Consider the following 26877-nt stretch of genomic DNA (forward strand, 5'->3'; position numbering starts at 1 on the left):
TAGAGCATCAGTGTGAAACAAAGAGTTATCCTCATGAAAGCAGTGTCGTTACAGCTTATTTTCGGATGTACAGTATTTGCGCAATAGTGCAGAATTCTATGACGAATCCTGAATTCAACCTTACCCACAGAAATACGTCTGGATGCTCACCGTCAACGGTCCTTCAAATTCTGAAAACAGCTTCAGTAATGGACTGGTGATGTGGCGCATGTAGGCCACCGGTGCCATGAGGAATGCAGCCCTGATCTTTTTGTTGTACTCAGGCTTCTCGGACGCCATGACGAAGAACATGGTGGTGCCCATGGAATGGCCCATGTAGAAGAGGTCTCGATGTCCTGTTGTGTATAAGATGTGATCGATCACAGCTGGGATGTCGTACACCCCCTGCTCGTGCCAGCTGTAACCGATCAGAGCAGAGCACATTCCTATCGGCCCGTTACAGTTGCTATCTACGATTTAATACCTCTAAACAACAAGCAATTAACAACTTGCAGAACATCTGGCAAAGCAAAGTGCAATAAAATGTGCTTCATTTGTATGTAACAAAATTCCAGCAATTTGGTGTCTATATAATGTTCATTTTCCGCAAAGGATGATCTAATAAGAAGTGAGTAGTAACAGATTACATCATCATAATTATTAAGCGAATCACGTAGGACAGACTTCAAAATCCAAACCGAAAGTTCACACCATGCAACTGCCGGTATTACTTCCCTTATGGTAACAATATTTATGGTCAGTTTTATGCCGATCAAAAAAAGTAGCCAAAAAGTGCGCTGCTTCAAAGTCTGTCATCCCCTGGACTAAAAAAATGCTGACTAACCCCTAAATGACATAACTAATATTAGGTCTCTGCTGACATTCGATCTCAGGCCCTTAAGACTGAGAATCGCTCGGGCCTGGGATGAGACTGCTGTGAACACGGCTCTGTTGAGATTTAAGTCTCTTTAGGTATCTCACCACAAGCTTCAGGCTCGGGCGGACTGTAATGCATCGAAGGCAGGGTTTTTGAAATCTCTTCCGCCACGTGCAACCCTATCGGAGACAAGGAACAAGCTGTTGCGAGGTGGAAACAGTACTGTGAAAAGTTGCATTCTCGAGTTAACAAGTGTACTAGACATCAAGCAGTTGACAAGCTTACACTGGAGCATGCAATCTTACGCAGAGAAATATAGAACGAAATACAACTACAGTATAAAGCCCGTGGTCTAGACAGTATATCTGGTGAGATGGTAAAGCAGATAGGTCAGGAAGGTGTTGATGTGCTGTATTCAGTGTGTACTAGAATATTTTAAACTGGGGAGTGGCCGAAAGACTGGTCGAAGTCTCTCTTCATCCCCATGCACAAGAAAGGGTCAATCAGAAACTTCTCCAACTACCTAACCATTGCTCTCATACCCAACGCAAGTAAAATTTGCTCTACATCTTGAACCAGCGTTTGAAGCCAGATATTCAGCTTCACATACCCACAAAACAAGCAGGTTTTGCCGAAGGAAAATAAACACGAGAATAGGTTCTCAATAAATAAATCTGTCTTCATCTACTTGCTTGACTATAGGAAAGGTTTTGACTGTTGTCTGGAAGAAGTTGTGGCAGGTGCTTGCAGACTTTGGTGTTTCACCACACTTGACAGCATTGATCAGAAGTCTATTCCATAACCACCTTCGCAGCTGTAAAGACAAGCGCTGATACGTCTGATTTCTTCAGTATATCAAAAGGTGTCAGATAGGGTTCTGTTCTACATCCCCAACTGTCAACATCTATGCAGAACATGTCATTAGCAACGGGCTTGACGGTTGGACTAAAGGCGTCTCCATTGGTGATAGAGCTATTAAAATCCTTCGATTTGCTTATGACACCGTGATTTTAGCTATCAGAGAAGAGGAACTAGCTGAGGTATTAACAAAGGTAAAAGACCTTAGCCTATCATATGGACTGAACCTCAACCTCAGCAAGTCCAAACTCATGATAACTGATTGAGAAGTACAGGTTCAATTCACAGGTCGAGAAAAGGAAGTGGAAGGAGTGCATTCTTTCTTCTATCTTGTGGCACGGGGAGCTGTGAAGATGAGATAAGACGGATCATGACAGGGCTTGTGGCTATGAAGAAGCTCACGAAGATCTGGCAGAACATAGAAATAACGAACACCACAAAGTTCCAGTTTGTTGAAACACTCGTGTTTTTCGTCTTCTTTCATGGGCATGAGACATTGGCCCTTAAAGACAGACATAAATAACGCATCAATGCGTTTGAGCTTTGGTGGTGCCGTAGGATGCTGCTCATAAGATGGACAGAAAAAAGAACAAGTATGTCCGTTATTGAATAACTCCGTATCTCCAAGCGCCTCTCTTCTAGTGTCAACCAACACATTCTTCATTTCTTTGGCCGTATAACAGATGGAAAAAATCTGGATAAAATACTCATAGAAGAGAGAACGAGGGCAGGAGACCAACGGAAATAGGAGGGAACACATGGACTGACCAAATCAAGAAGATCTCTGGATTACCTCTTCAGTAGGCTGTAAGAGACACAGGTAAGCATCCAGGATGGAGGCGCTTGTTGCATAGCGTCACGACGCTCAGCAGTGAGCACAACTATTTTTGATGATGACCGCCATGTGCAAGATGCTGGAACTTTGGTATTCTATCGCGATCGGATGAATATTTATCCTAAGGACGTCACACACATCCATGCCCGAGGCAGGATTCGAACCTGCGACCGTAGCTATCGCGCAGTTCCAGACTGTAGTGCCTGGAAACGCTCGGCCACCCCGGCCGGCAACTACAGTAACAGAGCAACAGAGCAAATAGATAAATCGTGCGCTGTAATGGAAATAAGAAAATTAAAACATAGTCGTAGTAGATATTACAGAAATCACCGATTTGCCTTAAAAATAAAAAAATAAACATGTCACTGAAATTTATGTTGTTGCACCAAAATTCTCGCATTCTGATGAAAAGGTAACATGAACTCTATAAAGAGTTGCAGAAACTAATGAACGGCTGTGAGATGGAAATCGAAGGTGTAAGGAAGAATTAAAATGCAAACTAAATAACGACTCTACTGCGAAAATCAATGTGTACGATGGCAGAAATGACATAGCTAATATGTTTGTCCTTAAAATATTGTTCCAGAAGAATGCAAATAGAAAATGAACTTCGTGAGTACCAGAGTAACTAAAAGTGAAACTGACTTATTTATGAAACAGTTACGACATAATATAGCATGTGCCAGTCCTCAACCTTTTGCGAGTAGAAAGTGATTATGAACTCATGAGATAGAAAGAAAAAATATCTACAAAGCTAGAAAGAAATATATCTCATTGTCCAAAAATTTAGCATGTTAGAAAAATGAGAATTGTACACTAAATCTGGCAAATATGTCTCCATCCTTTCATGGAATGTATTTCAGATACTCGTTAATGGGCCTATCTAGAAAGTTTTAAGCGCCTTATGTTGGCAACCAGTATTCAGTACAGTTAAGAGAGTCTGTACTGATGAATACATTGATCTCGTAAGCTATAAGCCTACTATGGTCAGGTATCTAGTGTGCTATAGCCTTTAAAATAATAACAATGACATCTATGTCGAGACCAGAGCTTCATCAGTGTCACTGAGAAATCAGCACACGTTAGTTGTTCTGCTTATATTTGCTGAATTAAAGACTACTTTACTGTTGGAGACAGAAGCTCTTGTCACCATAAAATGGAATAGTTCATCATCTGAGTAGGTAGCGATGTCAAGAAAGCGAAGGCTATCGGTGTGAAATGGCTCTGAGCACTATGGGACTTAACATCTATGGTCATCAGTCCCCTAGAACTTAGAACTACTTAAACCTAACTAACCTAAGGACAGCACACAACACCTAGCCATCACGAGGCAGAGAAAATCCCTGACCCCGCCGGGAATCGAACTCGGGAACCCGGGCAAAGGCTATCGGTGTGACAGTGACGTGCAGCATGGTTACTAAGTGTGATGTTAGTATGATACATTGGATGTGGAAATATACAGGACGATGCACCTTTTCTGTTCATCTCAGATACTTCCTAAATCGTTTAATATATCGTGATTCTGCTTACACCCAAATTAGTTGTGGAAATGTCCTCGATAAAAATTTAGACTCTTGTCATAGCGATATTAATTACAGACATATCAATATCAACTTCACTTTATCAAACAGAAATATAGTTATTTCTGCTACTGATACCCCAGTTCTAAAGGAGATTAATTCAATATTATTAAACTCTTAAAAACCTGATCACTAGATTTGTTGTTGTTGTTGTGGTCTTCAGTCCTGAGACTGGTTTGATGCAGCTCTCCACGCTACTCTATCCTGTGGTAGCTTCTTCATCTCTCAGTACCTCCTGCAACCTACATCCTTCTGAATCTATTTAGTGTATTCATCTCTTGGTTTCCCTCTACGATTTTTACCCTCCACGCTGCCCTCTAATACTAAATTGGTGATCCCTTGATGCCTCAGAACAAGTCCTACCAACCGATCCCTTCTTCTAGTCAAGTTGTGCCACAAACTTCCCTTCTCCCCAATCCTATTCAATACCTCCTCATTAGTTATATGATCTACCCATCTAATCTTCAGCACCACATTCTGTAGCACCACATTTCGAAAGCTTCTAATCTCTTCTTGTCCAAAGTAGTTATCGTCCATGTTTCACTTCCATACACGGCTACGCTCCATACAAATACACTCCTGGAAATTGAAATAAGAACACCGTGAATTCATTGTCCCAGGAAGGGGAAACTTTATTGACACATTCCTTGGGTCAGATACATCACATGATCACACTGACAGAACCACAGGCACATAGACACAGGCAACAGAGCATGCACAATGTCGGCACTAGTACAGTGTATATCCACCTTTCACAGCAATGCAGGCTGCTATTCTCCCATGGAGACGATCGTAGAGATGCTGGATGTAGTCCTGTGGAACGGCTTGCCATGCCATTTCCACCTGGCGCCTCAGTTGGACCAGCGTTCGTGCTGGACGTGCAGACCGCGTGAGACGACGCTTCATCCAGTCCCAAACATGCTCAATGGGGGACAGATCCGGAGATCTTGCTGGCCAGGGTAGTTGACTTACACCTTCCAGAGCACGTTGCGTGGCACGGGATACATGCGGACGTGCATTGTCCGGTTGGAACAGCAAGTTCCCTTGCCGGTCTAGGAATGGTAGAACGATGGGTTCGATGACGGTTTGGATGTACCGTGCACTATTCAGTGTCCCCTCGACGATCACCAGTGGTGTACGGCCAGTGTAGGAGATCGCTCCCCACACCATGATGCCGGGTGTTGGCCCTGTGTGCCTCGGTCGTCTGCAGTCCTGATTGTGGCGCTCACCTGCAAGGCGCCAAACACGCATACGACCATCATTGGCACCAAGGCAGAAGCGACTCTCATCGCTGAAGACGACACGTCTCCATTCGTCCCTCCATTCACGCCTGTCGCGACACCACTGGAGGCGGGCTGCACGATGTTGGGGCGTGAGCGGAAGACGGCCTAACGGTGTGCGGGACCGTAGCCCAGCTTCATGGAGACGGTTGCGAATGGTCCTCGCCGATACCCCAGGAGCAACAGTGTCCCTAATTTGCTGGGAAGTGGCGGTGCGGTCCCCTACGGCACTGCGTAGGATCCTACGGTCTTGGCGTGCATCCGTGCGTCGCTGCGGTCCGGTCCCAGGTCGACGGGCACGTGCACCTTCCGCCGACCACTGGCGACAACATCGATGTGCTGTGGAGACCTCACGCCCCACGTGTTGAGCAATTCGGCGGTACGTCCACCCGGCCTCCCGCATGCCCACTATACGCCCTCGCTCAAAGTCCGTCAACTGCACATACGGTTCACGTCCACGCTGTCGCGGCATGCTACCAGTGTTAAAGACTGCGATGGAGCTCCGTATGCCACGGCAAACTGGCTGACACTGACGGCGGCGGTGCACAAATGCTGCGCAGCTAGCGCCATTTGACGGCCAACACCGCGGTTCCTGGTGTGTCCGCTGTGCCGTGCGTGTGATCATTGCTTGTACATCCCTCTCGCAGTGTCCGGAGCAAGTATGGTGGGTCTGACACACCGGTGTCAATGTGTTCTTTTTTCCATTTCCAGGAGTGTACTTTCAGAAACGACTTCCTGACACTTAAATCTATACTCGATGTTAACAAATTTCTCTTCTTCAGAAACGCTTTCCTTGCCATTGCCAGTCTACATTTGATATCCTCTCTACTTCGACCATCATCAGTTATTTTGCTCCCCAAATAGCAAAACTCCTTTACTACTTTAAGTATCACATTTCCTAATCTAATTCCCTCAGCACCACCTGACTTAATTCGACTACATTCCATTATCCTCGTTTAGCTTTTGTTGATATTCATCTTATACCCTCCTTTCATGATTTGTAGCATTTAAAATAATTATAACTTGAAAATTATCTGTTTTGAACATGAAACATATTGCTGTCTTATGCAGAAGTGGGTGTTGTTCTACTGAATTACCGCATTGATGAGGCACTCCAGATTAACACTGCTGACAGAGTCTGCTTACAAAAGCGGAATAGTGGAGGAACGCCTAATTTAAAAGTGATATTAGTCACTCTTGGCTACTTGTGGTTGGACTGACACACCAAATGGAAGGCAAAGGACTTGACATCTTGGGATGATTCACCAGTTAACTGCAGTAACTGTTCTGCTATTGTTTCTGCCAGAGCGTTCAAGAACCGTTGCGCATCATACGTTTGAGTTACCGTTGTAAAACAGAAAATTGAGGTATAACACAGTCTCACCAGCTGCGACATAGTCGCTTATATGAACAGTGATCCAATGCTGTCAAATGTTTTTTATTCCAGTCTATGATCACAATATCAGTTCTTTTGACGATGACCAGTTTCAGTCCGTAATGACCTTATCACTTTAGGACATGGTATAGAAAAGATCTGAGGATGGTCATTACGGACTGAAACCGGTCATCGTCAAAAGAATTGATATTGTGATCATAGAGTGGAGTAAAAAAACATTTGTATAACACATCGTCATTAGTTTAATGTCCTGATACACACCACTTACATTGCAAAATTACGTCAGCAACAGCACAACCAATGAAATCATAAAATAATATGCTTTATAAATATTTCCTTAAAATTCAGTTTATGTCATCAAATTTTCGAAATTCGCACTGCGACGCAGGTTTGCAGTCGTTGACGTACGGACTGTGGACAGACTGAAGAGATATTACTTCATTAGCAGCAACAATGATAGGTTTTAAATGCTTGTGGGTCGATGGAACTTGTGCATATATTTCATCTCTGAGTTTACCCCAGATATGGAAGTAAAGTACTGTCAGATCAAGCTAACGTGCTGGCTAACTGATAACCCCTTCATCTCCTGTCCAGCGACGAACTGCATAGCGTTTTCATAACCACACTCGAATAGCGAGCAGTCCAGCCATACATCTACGAATTTAAAGTGGTACTTCTCCCAGAACAGCCGGTAGCACATCGGTAAGAAATTGTGTGTATCATTTAGCCGTGAAGGTTTCTTCAGTGAAGTGAGGACAGCTCCCCGCACCAAACGCTTACACTCACGGCCTCTGACATTCAAGTTACATTAGCCAGTACGGACTCACAGTGGTTTAAAAATGTATATTTCTTACATTTATATTTCCATGATTTGTAAAGGTAGTTTCCTCGATAAAGAGAATTCTCTGAAGAAAGAACTTATTTTTAATATCTCTGGTGATGGTCGATAGCGATGGTGGCTCAGAGGTGCTAGAGTTCACCAGGAGTGTGCGCGGCACATCACATGGCCTGAGCCACTTGCAGCAGCCTGCAAGGCAAGCAATTATGATTCAAAACATGAAGGAGTTACAGACTTTGGCTGCGAGTGGGCATTGATTTATATCACTGGGAAAAGCTGCCGGACCGAGATTCGAACCCGGATTTCTTACTCGCTGGGCAAATGTTCTGACCACTAAGCCATCCAGGCACAGTGGCCATGGCAACTGCACGGACTACGGTAGCACGCCTCCCGTCAGACGCAAATTCTCAACTTATCCCCATACTACTGATGTAATGTCCCTTGCCCATTATCCTCGTTACTCGCGGCATTTCGTCGATTCCCGTAAGAGTTACAGCCTGGTGTGCATCTGCACTAAAGAGATCCCTGGCCGTCTTTGCCTTATATATATATATATATATATATATATATATATATATATATATATATATATATATATATATATATATAGCGATCCACCTGGCGCCTCGTGCAGCGGCTAAGTCCCGTTGAAGGTCACCCTGCTTCTAGAGCGTTATGCAATATAAACACACAGCCATGCATGAATACCCACCCATCTCCCCAGGGGTCGGAACCCCTGCAACCCACAGATAGATTATAATCAATAAACAATTAATTTATAGCTCTAAAAGATAAGAATTTTTAAATTGAAATAGAGGTATACTATTTTTTTAAAAATCTCACGGGATAGATAACGATGGTTCGCAACTTTAAACTGAACAATAAATTAAAAAATAAGACATACACCACCCAAAAATGACCAATAGATAATCAAAGAGTACCCCAGAAAGCATCCCAGAGTGCCCCAGAGAGCATCCCAGAGTGCCCCAGAGAGCATCCCAGAGTGCCCCAGAGAGCTAAAACACCAAGACGAATCGCTTCTCGGCTTTTGGCAAGATCAACGTGTAGCAGTATGTAATAGATAAGATAGATGGAAATTAAGCGTTTCCGGACACATGTCCACATAACATCTTTTCTTTATGTGTGTGTGAGGAATGTTTCCTGAAAGTTTGGCCGTGCCTTTTTGTAACACCCTATAGATATATATATATTGTGTGAACTGCTATCAGTCGCATTGTAGATGGACTTTGTCGTTCTTGTTATAGCCGTGGATTAAGTGTTCGGCCCTCAACGAACTTGGCTTGGTTTGCACCCATATCGGGAGCTGAGAGAAAAATGATCCCTCCACAGCACATCTAATTTCTCTTGTTAGTCAAATACATTTATTTTTTCACACTGAATAGCACTCGACGCACAACAGAATGAGAGCTGCAGTTCCTCTGTGTCCCTAAAAAGGTTCAAAAATGGTTCAAATGGCTCTGAGCACTATGGGACTTAACATCTATGGTCATCAGTCCCCTAGAACTTAGAACTACTTAAACCTAACTAACCTAAGGACATCACACAACACCCAGTCATCACGAGGCAGAGAAACCCTAACAAGGTATTGTAGCTGTGTATTATTCAGTTTCCTCGTTATCTGACGTCAATTTTTTCCTTATTGGACTTTAAAATCACGAATTCTCGCATAGGGCAGAAATTGGTATCATGTAGAAACAGATAAATTTTAAGTTTTAGATATTGTGTATATTCCAGGATTTTAAAGAACGAACGTCGCTGAATTCACATCCCTTACAGCTACGACGTTAGCAGCAGAAAGTACCATCGTTCTATTTGAAAAAGGGATGGTGATACCGATACCTCTTAATTAACATAGCTATAAATAGACTTCACATTGAACAGTGTAACTAGATGACCCTGTATTATTCACTCACGGCAAGGGACACATGGGACGTATGGAAAACACAGACAAAAAGAAGGGTCCGGATGATAGGACGTATGTTAAGACATGAGGGAATAATTTCCATAGTAATAGAGGGAGCTGTAGAGGGTAAAACCTGTAGATGAAGACAGGGATTGGAATATATAGAAGATGTAATTGATGTAGCAGGGTGTAAGTGCGCTCTGAGACGAAGACGTTGGCACGGAGAGGAAATAGTGGCAGAACGAACCAAACCGGTCGAAATACATGGAAAGTGAAAGAAGAAGGCGGGCGCACCGTTTGTGAAGTCGCAAAGGCATTGAGTTTTTCATGTACCGCCCTGTCAACGGGATACCAGAGTAGTCTACTTGTGTTGGGCGAAAACTACTGTTACCAGAGTCACTCTTCGCCGTCGACTGCTGCGAACTGCAAAAGCACGTAGACAGGACAGCGCATCGTTAAATGAGTGTTGGGCATCTACAGCCAGTGAGCTACCGTACCACCCAGAATCGCCCCCTACCTACGGAGAAAAAAAGCCGCCACTCCGCAGGTTCATCTCTAATAGCCGCGTGTCACAAAAGACAGATGTTAGAATAACACTAAATTCAGAAGAAAAACTTCAAAAACCCAAGATCATTAGTGAAGCGTTTATTTCTGTGACCGGTTTTGGTAAGACTATGCTGCCAATTTCGGGTCTTATGCTCTACAAATCCACATAACCTCCTCCACCTGTGCTATGTTTCGTCTTACATCATGAATATGCAAGTGAAGATCATGGAAATCCCTGGATACCCGCATGTCAGACTTAAAGTAAACAATATGTACAAAATATAGGATATTGCTCCGAATGCAAGTGTTCATGCAATTACAGACTCAACGTATACTTACAGAAACCAGTTATCAATATAAATGCTTTATTTGCGACTTGGCTTTTTGAAGTTTTCCTTCTGAGTTTATTACACTGCAGATCGCCCCATTCTGGTACAATCTCATCTTGCATTGATGCATGCCTGTATTCGCCGTGGCATACTATCCACAAGGTCATCAAGGCACTGTTGGTACAAATTGTCCCACTCCTCAACGCAGATTCGACGTAGATCCCACAGAATGGTTGGTGGGTCACGACGTCCATAAACAGCCCTTTTCAATCTATGTCAGGCATGCTCGATAGGGTTCATGTCTGGAGTACATGGCCACTCTATTCGAGCGACGTCGTTATCCTGAAGGAAGTCATTCACAAGATGTGCACGATGGGGACGCAAATTGTGGTCCATGAAGACCAATGCCTCGTCAATATGCTGCCAATACGGTTGCACTATAGGTCGGAGGATGGTATTCACGTATCATACAGCCGTTACAGCGCCTTCCATGACCACAGCGGCGTACATCGGCCCCACATAATGCCATCCCAAAACAGCAGGGAACCTCCACCTTGCTGTACTCGCTGGACAGTGTGTCTAAGGTGTTCAGCCTGACCGGGTTGCCTCCAAACACGTCTCCGACGATTGTCTGGTTGAAGGCATATGCGACACTCATCGGTGAAGAGAACGTCATGCCAATCCCGAGCGGTCCATTCCGTATGTTGTTGGGCCCATCTGCACCGCACTGCATGGTGTCGTGGTTGCAAAGATGGACCTCGCTATGGACGCCGGGAGAGAAGAAATACAAAATGCAACCTACCGCGCACAGTTTGAGCCGTAACACGACGTTCTGCGGCTGCACGAAAAGCATTATTCAACATAGTGGCGTTGCTGTCAGGGTTCCTCCGAGCCATAATGCTTAGGTAGTGGTCATCCACTGCAGTAGTAGCCCTTGTGCGGCCTGAGCGAGGCATGTCATCGGCAGTTCCTGTCTCTCTGTATCTCCTCCACTTCCGAACAACATCGTTTTGGTTCACTCCGAGTTGCCTGGACACTTCCCTTGTTGAGAGCCCTTCCTGGTACAAAGTAACAATGCGGACGCACTTGAACCGCGTTATTGACCGTCTAGGCATCTTGGACTTGACAACACGAGCCGTGTACCTCCTTCCTGGTGGAATGACTGGAACTGATGGGCTGTCGGAGCCCCTCCGTCTTATAGGCGGGTTTAATGTCATCTTTGAACAGTCAAAGGGATTGTGACTGATATAATACCCACAGTCAACATCTCTCTTCAGGGACACTGGGAAGTGGGGTGACGCAAAACCTTTTTTGATGTGTGTATTGCATTGATTTCCACCTCCGTAGGAGCAAATAGCCATCACAATAAAAATAACAGAAATCAGAGTTCACCTGTAAAGATTTATATGTTTATTTTTCCCACGTCCTGTACGAGAGTGGAACACTCATTCTCTGCCAGGCATTTAAGAGTGCAGTTTAGTCATGTAGATGTAGATGCAGACGGTACAAGTACAACGAAAATCCTGCGAGGTTCTGGATTCTGTTCCTAGACTGGCACACGATTTTGAAATAGCACGTTGTTTCAAAACAGAGCACACTCCGCTATACGAGATACTGCATCACCTCACCACTTCTGAATTGTTTCAAACCGTTTGAGAGGATTACCTCATGACTTGGATGGCATCCAAGGTCAACTGATCTCAGTCTTATTGAACACATCTGGTTCATCATCGAGAAAGAGTGCATTTCCAGCAAAAAATGAGTTGCGGGTGGTGATTGAGCAGTCATCAATGACGACAGTTCCCTAAAACGTCCAGTGTTTCACGGCGTTCTGTGATGCCAAAAGGAAAGGGGGCGGGGGGGGGGGGGGGTCACCGTCTTGTTAGGCAGAAGTCTGTAACTCAGTCAGTTATGATTAGATTTTCCTTAGTATCTATCCCAATGGCTATGCACCACACTTACCTGAATTTCCAGAATTTGGAATGTTTGGTGTTCAGATGGACGTGGTGCCTAGAGTAGACGTTACCGCGGCCGTTCCCCAGCCAGACATCGAAACCGGTGTCAGCCAAGAGGTACGCTAATGAAAAAAAGAGAGAGAGGTTAATACTTTCGAGGCCGTCATGCAAGCAACCAGGTTTTAATAAAATCTTCCCACGCTCCAGCCTAGTCGAGCGGTGCAAATCTAGAAACTTTGATGAAATCTTCTCGGGCGTCGATCCGCGTATCTGCGTCGAAAACCGCGACGTTTCGATGATTGTCGATCCCATCATCTTCTGGCGAAGTGTCCACTCATCGAAACGTCGCGGATTTTCGACGCAGATACCCGGATGGAAGCACGAGAAGATTTCATCAGTAGTATACATCAGTAGTTTGGCCTAGTTTTGGCTTCTCCGTAGACAACGGACGTACCCTCTCGGAATTTTAATAGCAGATCGCACCATGCTGCTTAATATTTCGCATGCACCACCATCTATGGAGCTGGATGAACATCTTACTGTCATTATGACGCTCACTAAACTGACTCTTGGCAAAACGTGGTGCTGTTCTTTGCTCTTTTCCAGTCCCTGTAACATCACTGTCTAAGACTGCCGAGCGATATTAAATTATTGGTCGAACGACCGTTGTGAAAGTTACCAATTTCGTGGGTGGACTGTACTTCCTGAAGCGTTTTCCAATGACTCTCACTCTGGTATCTGCCTTTCCTGATTGTTTTTGCATGGTTGTTCCGCTTTAATCCACATACCCCCAGATTTTCTGTGGGCGTAACTGTTTCCAGTGATTGCTGGACAATCGTGTCATCATCTCTACGCGAGGAAGTCCTGACTGGCGACGCTTATACACGTGTCCAGTGGACACTGGTGGCTAGCAGCGTGCCGGAGTGCTGAAGTGCCGGCTACAAACTATGGAGATGACGGCGTAGCCGACGTTTCATGAAAACAGCCTCCACCCCCCACCTCCATCCCCCAAAATGGTACAAACGGCACCTGTGTCGCAGCATGAACGGAGGAAGGAAAACTAAATAGTCAATAACACATTGGTGTGCAAAATTTAAAGATAAAAGTGACTTTCTCATAATGCGTCACTGCCAAGTAATATAGCTCAGTGCAGCTCGGGCTGTATATAGAAGTACTACAGTGTAGTACAGAATATAATGGACAGAAATACGTAACGAGACGAACAGAAACGATGCTTTTATTCGAAGACAATAATTATACCAACGTTTCCGCTGTTTATGATGGTACTCTGGACATTAAAAATGGTAGGACATAGTGCTTAATAGCGTTGAGTGACCACCGTGGATGGTAATGTATGTCCTGTAACGTACCAAGTTGCTAAAGAGTTCTTCTTGTGGTACGGGGCTGCATTCCTCCACAAACGAGTTTGATAACTGCTGGACGTACCCTCATATGGGAAGAGTTGGCAACACATAATGCACAGAGGAACACTGTCGATCACGAGCATTTTGATGGTCCAGGTGTTATGCTGCAAGGGTGCATAATGCTGCATGGCCTTGCTGGCCTCCAAACCTTTAAACACGGTACCATCTCCGGTCAACGTTATTGTGACGCTCCTTCCCCACGTGCCTCTTTTCAGAGGTGCATTCTACCATGACTTTATTTTTGTAGGTGACAGTCCTCGACCGCTTCGAACAGCGCAGGTAGATGAGTTCCTGGAACTACAGAATTCCGACAACGGGACTGGCCTTTTCCTTTGCCCTACCTAAATTCCATCGAGCACGAGCTAGGTGCGCTGAGCAGACTTGTTGTAGCAGTCCGCATGTACCAGTGACCGTCCAGCAGATCTCAACCGCGCTGGTGGTGCAAAAGAACCCCCAGAAACTTCTTATCGACCTTATTACCAACATGTAGGCATGGTGCAGAGCATACGTGCCGTCCGTGACGATCACACACCCTGTTAAGAACCATGTCCCGTCTTTTGTAATATCCAGTGGACACCATCACAAAATGTGATGATTTCAGTGTAATTATTTTCTTCGAATGAAAAGTGTCATTTCTTTTAGTTATCTCCTGTACTGTACTGTACTGTAGAAGTTATTTCTATGTCTGGTCCAAGTTTCACCGAGCTTTGTTCCTTGGCAGTGACACGTCATGCGGAAGTTACTTTAGCCCTTAACGTTTGCACACGATTGTATAGGCTCCATAACGACTGAAAATTTGTGTAACTGCGTGTGACTAAATTAAATATATTCTACAGACCTTGTTTCAGCTAGCATTTCTTTGTTTTGATAAGAACAAGTTACGATGCTTACTTGTCACTATTTTATTTCGTACCTACACTGCTCGTAGAGGCAAAGCAACTGTAAATTGTAGTTCTTTATGCTTACTGTCATATGACTGTCAACTGTGGTTTTAATTCAATATTTGTGTGGACGATTCTGGCTTACCGGACTGACATTTCACTCTGGAGTTCACGCTGATTTGAAATTTCCTATGAGATTAAATCTATGTGCAGGACCAGGACTAGAATCTGGGAACTTCGCCATTCGCGGGGAAGTGTTCCATTTACTGAATTATACAAGCACTAACAGCTTTCATTCCGTAAGCATTTTTTCCCCGTATCCTCCTAACTTCACAGAAGGTTCGATTCCCGAGCAGACAGGCAGTTTTAATCAGCGAGGAAGGTTTTAATCAGGGCATGCTTCACTGCAGAGTGAAATTTCATTCTGGTGACAGTTGCCTAGGATGCAGATAAGGCATTTATCTCCAGTATTCTCTCTTCTCTCCAAGCGAAGATACCTATAACAAATTCTGTGTGAAGTTTCGAAGGTAGAAGAAGTGGTACTGGCGAAAATAAAGCTGTGACGGTGAGTCGTGAGTCGTGTTTCGCTAGCCAAGTCGGTAGAGTACTTCACAGCGAATAGTGAAGTTCCCATGTTCGCGTCCCAGTCGGCCAGATTTAATATGGCACGAAGTTCCAGATTCTGGTTTTGCCCTTAGATACTGGTGTCGGTTCACTTCACTTGTAATCGTTACATTCTTTCTCTATAGCATTTTCGGCCATCGACATAGAAACGATCTTGATTTCAGCGTGCTACATGGTTCAGAGCAGTGACACAAAAGTAAGTAAACAGTTCGCTGTAGGATATTTCAAGGTCCAGGAACCCCCTGGGCAGAATCACAGAGTTGATGATTTTATGCGAAATTTTAAAATACACACATCAAAAAAAGTTTTGCATCACCCCAGTTCCCAGAACTCGTAAAGATAGACGTTGACTGTGGATATTGTATCACCGACACATTCGCTTTGACTGTTCAGAGATGTCACTAAACCAGTCCAAAGATGTAAGCAACCATACATGAGCAGGGCCTATTAGACGGAGGGGGTCCGAGAGCTGATCAGTTCCAGTCACTCTACCAGGAAAGAGATACACAGCTCTTGTTGTCTGTAGTTCAACCATGCCTAGACAGTCAGTACCGCGGTTGGACAGCGTCCGCGTTGTTACTTTGTGCCAGGAAGGGCTCTCAACAAGGGAAGTGTCCTGGCGTCTCAGAATGAACCAAAGCGATGTTGTTCGGACATCGAGGAGATATAGAGAGACAGGAACTGTCGATGACATGCCTTGCTCAGGCCGCCCAAGGGCTGCTACTGAAGTGGATGACTGCTGCCTACGGATTGTGGCTCGAAGGAACCATGACAGCAACGCCACCATGTTGAACAATGCTTTTCGTGCAGCCACAGGACGTCGTGCTACGACTCAAATTGTGCGCAATAGGTTCCATGATGCGCAACTCCATTCCCGACGTCCATGGCGAGGTCCATCTTTGCAACCACGACACCACGCAGTGCGGTACAGATGGGCCCAACAACATGCCGAATGGACCGCTCAGGGTTGGCATCACGTTCTCTTCACCGATGAGTGTCACATATGCCTTCAACCAGACAACCATCGGAGACGAGTTTGGAGCCAACCCGGTCGTGCCGAACGCCTTGGACACAATGTCCAGCGAGTGTAGCAAGGTGGAGGTTCCCTGCTGTTTTGGAGTCTCATTTTGTTGGGCCGACGTGCGTAGCTGTGGTCATGGAAGGCGCCGTAACAGCTGTATGATATGTGAATGCCATCCTCCGACTGCTAGTGCAACCATATCGCCAGCATATTGGCGAGGCATTCGTCTTTATGGACGACAATTCGCGCCCTCATCGTGCACATCTTGTGAATGACTTCTTCAGGACAACAACATCGCTCGACTAGAGTGGCCAGCATACTCTGTAGACATGAACCCTATCGAACATGCCTGGGACAGATTGAAAAGGGCTGTTTGTGGACGACGTGACTCACCAACCACTCTTAGAGTTCTACGACGAATCGCCTTTGAGGAGTGGAGCAATGCCTTGATGAACTCGTGGATGGGCTGGACCAACACCTCTGAAGGTCTCGCTGTATGGTAGTATAACATGCAATGTGTGGTTCTCATGAGCAATAGAAAGGGCGGAAGTGATGTTTATGTTGATCTCTATTCCAATTTTCTGTACTGGTTCCGTAACTCTCGGAACCGAGGTGATGGAAAACTTTTTTTTATATGTGTAGATACCTGGGTAGTCGAGTTGGATTGACAGCGCAACCTGTTGTTAGGTGCTGTAGGCGTAACGGGTCCCCTGAAGCTTTCCAGGTATGCGGAAAACCAAGCTGACGTGCTTTGACCACTGTGTTTCAGTACACATGTGTTTCCTTTGCGGCCGACTGAGATACTTTAACGGTAGCGGGGCAGATAGGGGCAGACAGACAGGAAGGGGGATTTGTACGCTTCTACTCCAGCCCCTGTCCTACCTGTCCTATTGCGTAAGCGCAGTGTTGAGAGAAGCGGCGCATCACCTGCGCAGTGGCGAGTGCTCACCGAGCGCCTTGGCGGGCCCGCTGACGACCCAGTCGTCGGAGCTGGAGAGCAGGCCGTGCTGCACCAGCACCGGCGGCATGTCGACAGGACGGTGGCGCGGCGGTATCCGGAACAGGCGCAGCACGTAGCCGTCCTCCGTGACGACGTAGTGCTCCTCCACCCGGTAGCCGTGCTGCTGCAGCATCTGCGCCTGCCACACCAGACAGCGAGGCAGCGGGTTACAACTCACAGTAGGCTAGTGATTTTGGACGCTCGTAAGTGGATCCAACAGTTCCCCACTTTCGGTTAGTGAACAAAGACTAAGCTTACCCAGTGTCGTCCCAGGACTTTCTCGCAGGTAGAACTCAAATGGTTCTTTAATGGACGAAATGACAATCCTAGGAATAAATTACGATGGTTCGAATCCCTCGGTTCCGACATAAATTTTCCGAAGCTGTAAGTAGGATGTCTGGGTTTTTATGTTGGTAACGCCACGTAGCGCTCTGTATGAAAATCACTGACTGTATTGCGTGCAGTCTGTGGCTGGTTCGACTCATTGTTGGAATATTCGAATATTCGCTTGTACTGTTGGGCAGTTGGATGTGAACAGCGCGTAGCGTTGGACAGTTGGAGGTGAGCCGCCAGCAGTGGTGGATGTGGAGAGAGAGATGCCAGAGTTTTGAGAGGTTACTATAAGCGGACGATTTGGACGTGTGTCCGCCAGAAAAAGGAAATTTGTAAAGATGAAGGTCATGAATTGATATATATATATATATATATATATATATATATATATATATATATATATATATGTGTGTGTGTGTGTGTGTGTGTGTGTGAGAGAGAGAGAGAGAGAGAGAGAGAGAGAGAGAGAGATCACTTTTCAACACTATGAAAGGTATAGGTTATTCTTAGTTAGAGCCATTCTTTTGTAGGGATTATTGAAAGTCAGATTGCGTTGCGCTAAAAATATTGTGTGTCAGTTTAGTGATGATCAGAATAAGTAAAGAGAAAACTGTCTGAGTACGTAGAAGTTTAGCAGCACAGTAGTGCAGTTTGTGATTTTTATATAGAGCGCGACGTGGAGTTACCAACATAAAAACCTAAACAGCCTACTTACAAATGTTTCCCCTGGATGTAAGGCGAATGGCAGAACTAGTCAGTTCCTCCCATTTATTCTCAATTATCATCCATTTGCCCATCAGCTCGTCTGATAACTGGATGAATAGAAACGTGACCCTTTAATCGCCTGGATCTACAACAGTCTGCTCCACTCCTTCGAATGGAGAGCGTAAAGACTACTTCAAAAAATAACTTGTAACGGTGACGACAACACCCAGCACTCCGCTCCGTTCAGTAACACATACACACTCATACAACATAAATACACATTTTACCCATACACAACATTTTAATTTTTGGCTGGGACATCGTTCTCATCGTAGCGTGTTGTCGCAGAAATAAATTAATATAATTCCAATCATCCAGTCCCGACTACGATTTTCGGAAGTTAAAGTAAAGCCTTGTTTGTAAAATGTGTGCCGGAAATGGTAAGCCCCTCCCATCTGTTTCCAAATGGGCTCCCCCTTTTGCCCCTCCGTACCAGCTTGTCTGATACTTGGATGAACAGAACCATGATTCTTCAATGAGCCGGATTTCGAACAGCTCACTCCAGTCCTAGCAGTGGATAATTAAAAGAATAAAAATAAGAACAAAAGAGATACAAAGTTAGTTTCAGATGTACCCGAGGAGGTACGTATTAAATGGACGTTAGTATTTACATACGGAGCAGAGAGAGATTTCCATTGTTTAACGTTGGGGAGAGAGTGGATATGTGGAAGGAATACGCATGAAGAGTGGAAATCTCGAACATTCTAAGCGCCACTTCTTCACAAAATTCATTTTCAATGCTATTGTGTTCTCGGTTCTCTATTGTGTGCCCTTGACTTCCTCCAATTGCTAAACGTTTGACAAAATGTTCCAAACAATCATTGCTTGATGACTCATCGTTTTATGCCAAGCAATGTTTCCCTCTAGAGTTCCAACTGCCTTGTGTCAAGGTCTTTTCCTCCATTTAGTTGATGCAGTATTGATGGTAAGCAGAATTAATTTCAGCTTTAGTTTGTATTCAATAAAAAATATCCGTAATGTAAGGAGAAAATTTGGCTTTCAAAACTAGTAAAAGCATTTGGAGAAGTAAACAGACAAAACAATGTGTGTCTGTAAAATGTTAGGAAAAGCCATTTCTTGCTCAACAGCACAGGAGTTCTACAGTAAACTTTGCAGCATCTGATTCTAAGACTGTAACTGTGCAACAAACATAACTCAGTACTAAAAGACTTTTTTTATTCTCTTGTAAAAAAATTAGAAAATGCTGGTAATGATTTTTTTATTATACATCTACTACTTAGAACAGTAGTGCTGTATTATTGTACTCGTCTCATCATAACCAAAAAGTGGTGTCTCTGTGGTAATCACATCTGCAACCACTTTTTTATTGGCGCTTGGTACCAGTTAGGTACCTGGTATGGCGCTTAGAAAGTGCTTAATAAATTATTCATTTTTTAATTTGCCTCATTTTTTTCAGTGACGAGGTCAGTAGCATAATTCTCTTCTCAATGTTTTGGATACAAATAAGCTATGCACAAAAAGAGAGACATTATCTTTTTCATTAGCCTGACAAATTTGAGATGACATTTTTTCCTCAGTGTAAGTGAAGAAGAGATGCAGGATTTTTTGAATGGAATGAACAGCCGAATGAGTTCAGATTATGAATTGTGAGTGAACAGAAGGAAGATGATAGTAATGGGCAGTAGCTCAATTGGGCTTAGTGATAAGTTGACGTCAAAATTGAGGACCACAAAGTGAAGGAGTTCTACTACTCTGAAACTAAAATAACATACGAGGTCCAAAGCACGGCCACAGAAAGCGCAGGTAAAAAAGGCATTCCTGGTCCAAACAAGTCTGCTAGTGTCAAACACAGACCTTAATTGGCAGAAGAAGCTTCCGAGAATGTACGTGTGGAGCACAGCATTGTACAGAAGTCACTCCTGGACTGCTGAGTAACAGGGAAAGAAGAGAATCGAAGCATTTGAGAAATGCTGCTATGGCAGAACGTTGAAAATTAGGTAGACTGGTAAGGTTATCCACAGAATATACAATATAATACGTGGAAAACAATTAAAAGAAGAAGAGACAGGTTGCTAGGACATGTGTTAAGATATCGTAGTACCGTAAAAGTCGGCAACTTTGAGACGCTTTCAGCACTTTTTGTAAAATAACTTGCATAAATATGAACGAAGACCTTTAATTTACAGTATATTGAAGTTTATGACCTCTATGCTTTAATATTGACTCAAGTAATGTTTTTATGTGCAATGAGATTTACGGAATATGGAATATTAATCGTCACGTTGTTATTCCTTGCTCAGGACAGAATTGTGACATGAAGTCTAAGACAGGTAAGGTAGCGTTAAATTCACCTATTACAACGATGGGCTGACCTTGCGTTACTTTATAACGAACAGTTAAAATTTTATTAAAAATTTGCCACGTTTTATGAGTTTTATCTATAAACATAATATTTGTCACAAAGTTAGCTATAATTTTACTAGCTTTCTTAAAATCCTAATAATTACAGACCTATCCTCAATGAACTAAAATAAGAGTGAAAAAGTAAACTGCATTATGCAAAGTTATACACTTATTTAGGCATCTGCTAATTGGAACGATATAAAAAAATCAGCTCACAACAGGTTTAACACAAAATCCTGTAAGCGAGGTAATTGGTTCAAACTGTTGTACTTTTCTTATAAGTTGAGTGGTATCAGAAAAAAGAAAGTTCTGATACATTCACTGCAATATTCTGAGCAAGTGCATATTATATTTAAAGAGTTATTATGCGAAATAACATTCATAATTCCATTTGCGAGACTTGTTTCCTACCATTTCAGTTGCCGCATATGTTAATGCAGGTATTTGTGCTGTCACAGTTACCTTCATAATGTATCGAAATAACTGTTTTTGTTTCCCAATGGCTGCAATTGATGGTAACTTACCTTCCATTAGTCAGCTCTTCAAAGAGTAGTCAGCAGCAAAATGTTTCTAAGAAATCCACAAACATACTTTTCCACCTTACAGCAAAATGGCTTTGTGACCATTGATCTGCTTGAACTACAATTTGCTTGAGACATATGGGTCTCAACCTTATCTTCGATAATGATAGAATCTGAAGAAATGAATTAAAATTTGCACCACAGCCAGGTCTTTTACCCATGTCTACTGCTTACAAGGCAGACGTACTATCCATTACAGCACAGTAGAGGTATAGCTAGCGCGTCTTAATGAACTTCACCAGTCCATCGCTGTCCCCAACAGAAATTTCGGTTCACGCCTTCAGCCCAGTTTCCAGTACTGGAGAGCCTCGGGAATGCCGTCAGTTTAAGGAGGAGAAAATAGGCTGAAGGCGAGGGCGGAAGTTAGTGTTGTGTGAGGGGGGGGGGGGGGGGGGGAGGGAGGGAGGCACTGGGCTAGGATAGTCCATGCAGCTGTGTTAGCTCTACTGCTAAGGTGGTATAATGGCTAGTATAGCTGCCCAGTAAGCAGGGTACTCAGGTTCAAGTCCTAGCTGTCACACAAATTTTAATTCATTTCTTCAGCTTCTCTTATTAACGAAGTCTTTGTGACCAGCTCATTTGTAACTTATTCAATAAAAAAAAAATTCCAGTGAAAAACTCTTAATACGTCAACCGCAATTTTCCTATAACAATTACAGTGTGATAACTAGTCTCGATTGCTATCTACAACTGTTCTTAGATCTGTAAACAAACGGAGGACGAGTAGCCGAAGAAAATTATGTAAAACCAAATAGGGCATAAAAACACTGTGTAACAGCTGACCAAAACATATCATGGGGAGCCAATTCCAATGGTAAAAGTAATTGTTTGAGAACTCGATTTAATAGTGTAATACATAATATGTTACCAATAATAAGACGTCACACTATTCAAAATGTAAAAAAGTATTGAATATGCATTTTAAGGCGTCATTAGCTGTAGTCGTGCAATGACATGTATTCGTAGTACCAAGACAATGATAGCACGTAATTTAAAAATATCACTTTGAGCAAGCCAGGTTGTAGGCCTGCCGAAAGAATTGTAGACAATAAATCTTAAAAAGCTCGTATCTACATCCAAGCAAAAATAAAGATAACAATAGTATGAAGTTAAAATTGCAAGCAGGGATACTGTATTACATCGTTAACTGGCAACATGCCATATGTAGGATGGAAAACCTACATAACTGGAATAATTCTGGATTAACATCCAAGAAGATTGTATCTAAGTACAAATAATTTTGAAAGTATAAAAATATCGAAGGAACGAAGTTAAAAATTACAGGGAAGGGAAGCTGCCTTCTATAACTAACTGGCGATGTGCTGTACGCAAAAAAACGGATCCTACGTAAGAGCCAAACGATAACATCGAATATGCTACGTCTAGACCGCCATCTCCTCTTTGACAATGTCAGGTTTCACTAATTATTTGTAATGCATGTACCAGTAGTTTCCATTACAATTGCAGCACTACGTAGTAACACACTGCAGAATGCTATTGTCGAATGCTGACCCGAATTACAGTCAGTTAGAATAAAAAGCTGCAGCGCGTTGTTTTCACGAACTAATACGTCTGTGACAAAGTTGTCCACTTTTACGGTACTTGAGGGAGCTGTAAAGAGCAAAAACGGAGGAGGAGAGAGAAATTAGTTTATATCCAACCAATAGCTGAGAACGTACGGCGTAAGTAAATGTTAGGCTGAGATGAAGATGTTGACACAAGAATACCTACAGAATACCTACAGTACCACTGCTTCCATAAGTATGTGAATACTTGAACTATAATAAATGTAGGCCTACTGAAATGTAACTGTGGTGTATAACATTTATTATTATATGTAAGCATGAAAATTGTTCTCTGTAATGGCTACAGTTAAGTCCAGCCTTAGAGCGAACATTGTACTACATACGAAAAAATGACTAAACAAATAAGTAAATAAATAAATTATTGACATGAAGGGCATGCGAGCATCACCCCGATTTATTGCACAGTGTACAATGAATGCACACCAAGTGGTGACGAGATGGCTGTTTGTTTCTATCTCATACAAGAGTGTATATGTGCTCTTGGGTGTCACACCTCACACTGATATTGATCATGTACATCAACTCCCAGTTGAATAAAGTTTTAATTGCTTAACAAGGTACCCGTGGTCTAGGGGTAGCGTCTTTGATTAATAATAAAAACGTCTTCGGTCCTGGGTTCGATCCCCGCCACTGTCTAAATTTTGATAAATAATCAGCATTGGTGGCCGAAGACTTCCGGCATAAGAAGTCAGCCTCATTCTGCCAACGGCCTTGTCAAAGAGGGCGGAGGAGCGGATAGAGGTTCAGGGCACTCTCTTGTCCTAGGGGTGGGAAATTGCCCCTAAAGGCGGAAGAACCAGCAATGATCAACGACATGAGGATGCAGAAGGCAATGGAAACCACTGCATTAAAGACACGTAACGTGTATCCACAGGACATGTGGCCTGTAATTGAAGAAGTGTCATGATGATCTCTCCATTGGCAAAAGATTCCGGAATAGTCCCCCATTCGGATCTCCGGGAGGGAACTACCAAGGGGGAGGTTACCATGAGAAAAAGATTGAATAATCTACGAAAGGATAACGTTCTGCGAGTCGGGGCTTGGAATGTCAGAAGCTTGAACGTGGTAGGGAAACAAGAAAATCTGAAAAGGGAAATGCAAAGGCTCAATCTAGATATAGTAGGGGTCAGTGAAGTGAAGTGGAAGGAAGACAAGGATTTCTGGTCAGATGAGTATCAGGTAATATCAACAGCAGCAGAAAATGGTATAACAGGTGTAGGATTCGTTATGAATAGGAAGGTAGGGCAGAGGGTGTCTTACTGTGAACGGTTCAGTGACCAGGTTGTTCTAATCAGAATCGACAGCAGACCAACACCGACAACGATAGTTCAGGTATACATGCCGACGTCGCAAGCTGAAGATGAACAGATAGAGAAAGTGTATGAGGATATTGAAAGGGTAATGCAGTATGTAAAGGGGCACGAAAATCTAATAGTCATGGGCGACTGGAATGCAGTTGTAGGGGAAGGAGTAGAAGAAAAGGTTACAGGAAAATATGGGCTTGGGACAAGGAATGAAAAAGGAGAAAGACAAATTGAGTTCTGTAACAAGTTTCGGCTAGTAATAGCGAATACCCTGTTCAAGAATCACAAGAGGAGGAGGTATACTTGGAAAAGGCCGGGAGATACGGGAAGATTTCAATTAGATTACATCATGGTCAGACAGAGATTCCGAAATCAGATACTGGATTGTAAGGCGTACCCAGGAGCAGATATAGACTCAGATCACAATATAGTAGTGATGAAGAGTAGGCTGAAGTTCAAGACATTAGTCAGGAAGAATCAATACGCAAAGAAGTGGGATACGGAAGTACTAAGGAATGACGAGATACGTTTGAAGTTCTCTAACGCTATAGATACAGCAATAAGGAATAGCGCAGTAGGCAGTGCAGTTGAGGAGGAATTGACATCTCTAAAAAGGGCCATCACAGAAGTTGGGAAGGAAAATATAGGTACAAAGAAGGTAGCTGCGAAGAAACCATGGGTAACAGAAGAAATACTTCAGTGGATTGACGAAAGGAGGAAGTACAAACATGTTCCGGGAAAACCAGAAATACAGAAATACAAGTCGCTGAGGAATGAAATAAATAGGAAGTGCAGGGAAGCTAAGACGAAATGGCTGCAGGAAAAATGTGAAGACATCGAAAAAGATATGATTGTCGGAAGGACAGACTCAGCATACACGAAAGTCAAAGCAGCCTTTGGTGACATTAAAAGCAACGGTGGTAACATTAAGAGTGCAACGGGAATTCCACTGTTAAATGCAGAGGAGAGAGCAGATAGGTGGAAAGAATACATTGAAAGCATCTATGAGGGTGAAGATTTGTCTGATGTGATAGAAGAAGAAACAGGAGTCGATTTAGAAGAGATAGGGGATCCAGTATTAGAATCGGAATTTAAAAGAGCTTTGGAGGACTTACGGTCAAATAAGGCAGAAGGGATGGATATCATTCCATCAGAATTTCTAAAATCATTGGGGGAAGTGGCAACAAAACGACTATTCGCGTTGGTGTGTAGAATATATGAGTCTGGCGATATACCATCTGACTTTCGGAAAAGCATCATCCACACAATTTCGAAGACGGCAAGGGCTGATAAGTGCGAGAATTACCGCACAATCAGCTTAACAGCTCATGCATCGAAGCTGCTTACAAGAATAATATACAGAAGAATGGAAAAGAAAATTGAGAACGCGCTAGGTGACGATCAGTTTGGCTTTAGGAAAGGTAAAGGGACGAGAGAGGCAATTCTGACGTTACGGCTAATAATGGAAGCAAGGCGAAAGAAAAATCAAGACACTTTCATAGGATTTTTCGACCTGGAAAAAGCGTTCGACAATATAAAATAGTGCAAGCTGTTCGAGATTCTGAAAAAAGTAGGGGTAAGCTATAGGGAGAGACGGGTCATATACAATATGTACAACAACCAAGAGGGAATAATAAGAGCGGACGATCAAGAACGAAGTGCTCGTATTAAGAAGGGTGTAAGACAATGCTGTAGCCTTTCGCCCCTACTCTTCAATCTGTACATCGAGGAAGCAATGATGGAAATAAAAGAAAGGTTCAGGAGTGGAATTAAAATATAAGGTGAAAGGATATCAATGATACGATTCGCTGATGACATTGCTATCCTGAGTGAAAGTGAAGAAGAATTAAATGATATGCTGAACGGAATGAACAGTCTAATGAGTACACAGTACGGTTAGAGAGTAAATCGGAGAAAGACGAAGGTAATGAGAAGTAGTAGAAATGAGAACAGCGAGAAACTTAACTTCAGGATTGATGGTCACGAAGTCAATGAAGTTAAGGAATTCTGCTACCTAGGCAGTAAAATAACCAATGACGGACGGAGCAAGGAGGACATCAAAAGCAGACTCGCTATGGCAAAAAAGGCATTTCTGGCCAAGAGAAGTCTACTAATATCAAATACCGACCCTAATTTGAAGAAGAAATTTCTGAGGATGTACGTCTGGAGTACAGCACTGTATGGTAGTGAAACATGGACTGTGGGAAAACCGGAACAGAAGAGAATCGAAGCATTTGAGATGTGGTGCTACAGACGAATGTTGAAAATTAGGTGGACTGATAAGGTAAGGAATGAGGAGGTTCTACGCAAAATCGGAGACGAAATGAATATGTCGAAATCACTGATAAGGAGAAGGGACAGGATGATGGGACATCTGCTAAGACATGAGGGAATGACTTCCATGGTACTAGAGGGAGCTGTAGGGGGCAAAAACTGTAGAGGAAGACAGAGATTAGAATACGTCAAGCAAATAATTGAGGACGTAGGATGCAAGTGCTACTCTGAAATGAAGAATTTAGCACAGGAAAGGAATTTGTGGCGGGCCGCATCAAACCAGTCAGTAGACTGATGATCAAAACAAAACAAAAATGTGACGC

At 43.4% G+C, this 26877-nt stretch overlaps 1 protein-coding gene across 1 annotated transcript in view; it reads right to left on the minus strand.

The window, feature by feature from the left end:
- LOC124622949 (lipase 3-like) overlaps positions 1-26877 on the minus strand; it is a 94535-nt gene that overhangs the window by 40947 nt on the left and 26711 nt on the right. Inside the window, exons 2-4 of the mRNA XM_047148740.1 lie at positions 17297-17486; positions 12405-12519; positions 151-397 (exon numbers count right to left, since the gene is read on the minus strand). Coding sequence (XP_047004696.1) covers positions 151-397; positions 12405-12519; positions 17297-17486 — 552 coding nt within the window. The remainder of the gene's footprint in view (positions 1-150; positions 398-12404; positions 12520-17296; positions 17487-26877) is intronic.

The sequence above is a fragment of the Schistocerca americana genome, chromosome 7, assembly GCF_021461395.2.
Source record: "Schistocerca americana isolate TAMUIC-IGC-003095 chromosome 7, iqSchAmer2.1, whole genome shotgun sequence".
NCBI lineage: Eukaryota > Metazoa > Arthropoda > Insecta > Orthoptera > Acrididae > Schistocerca > Schistocerca americana.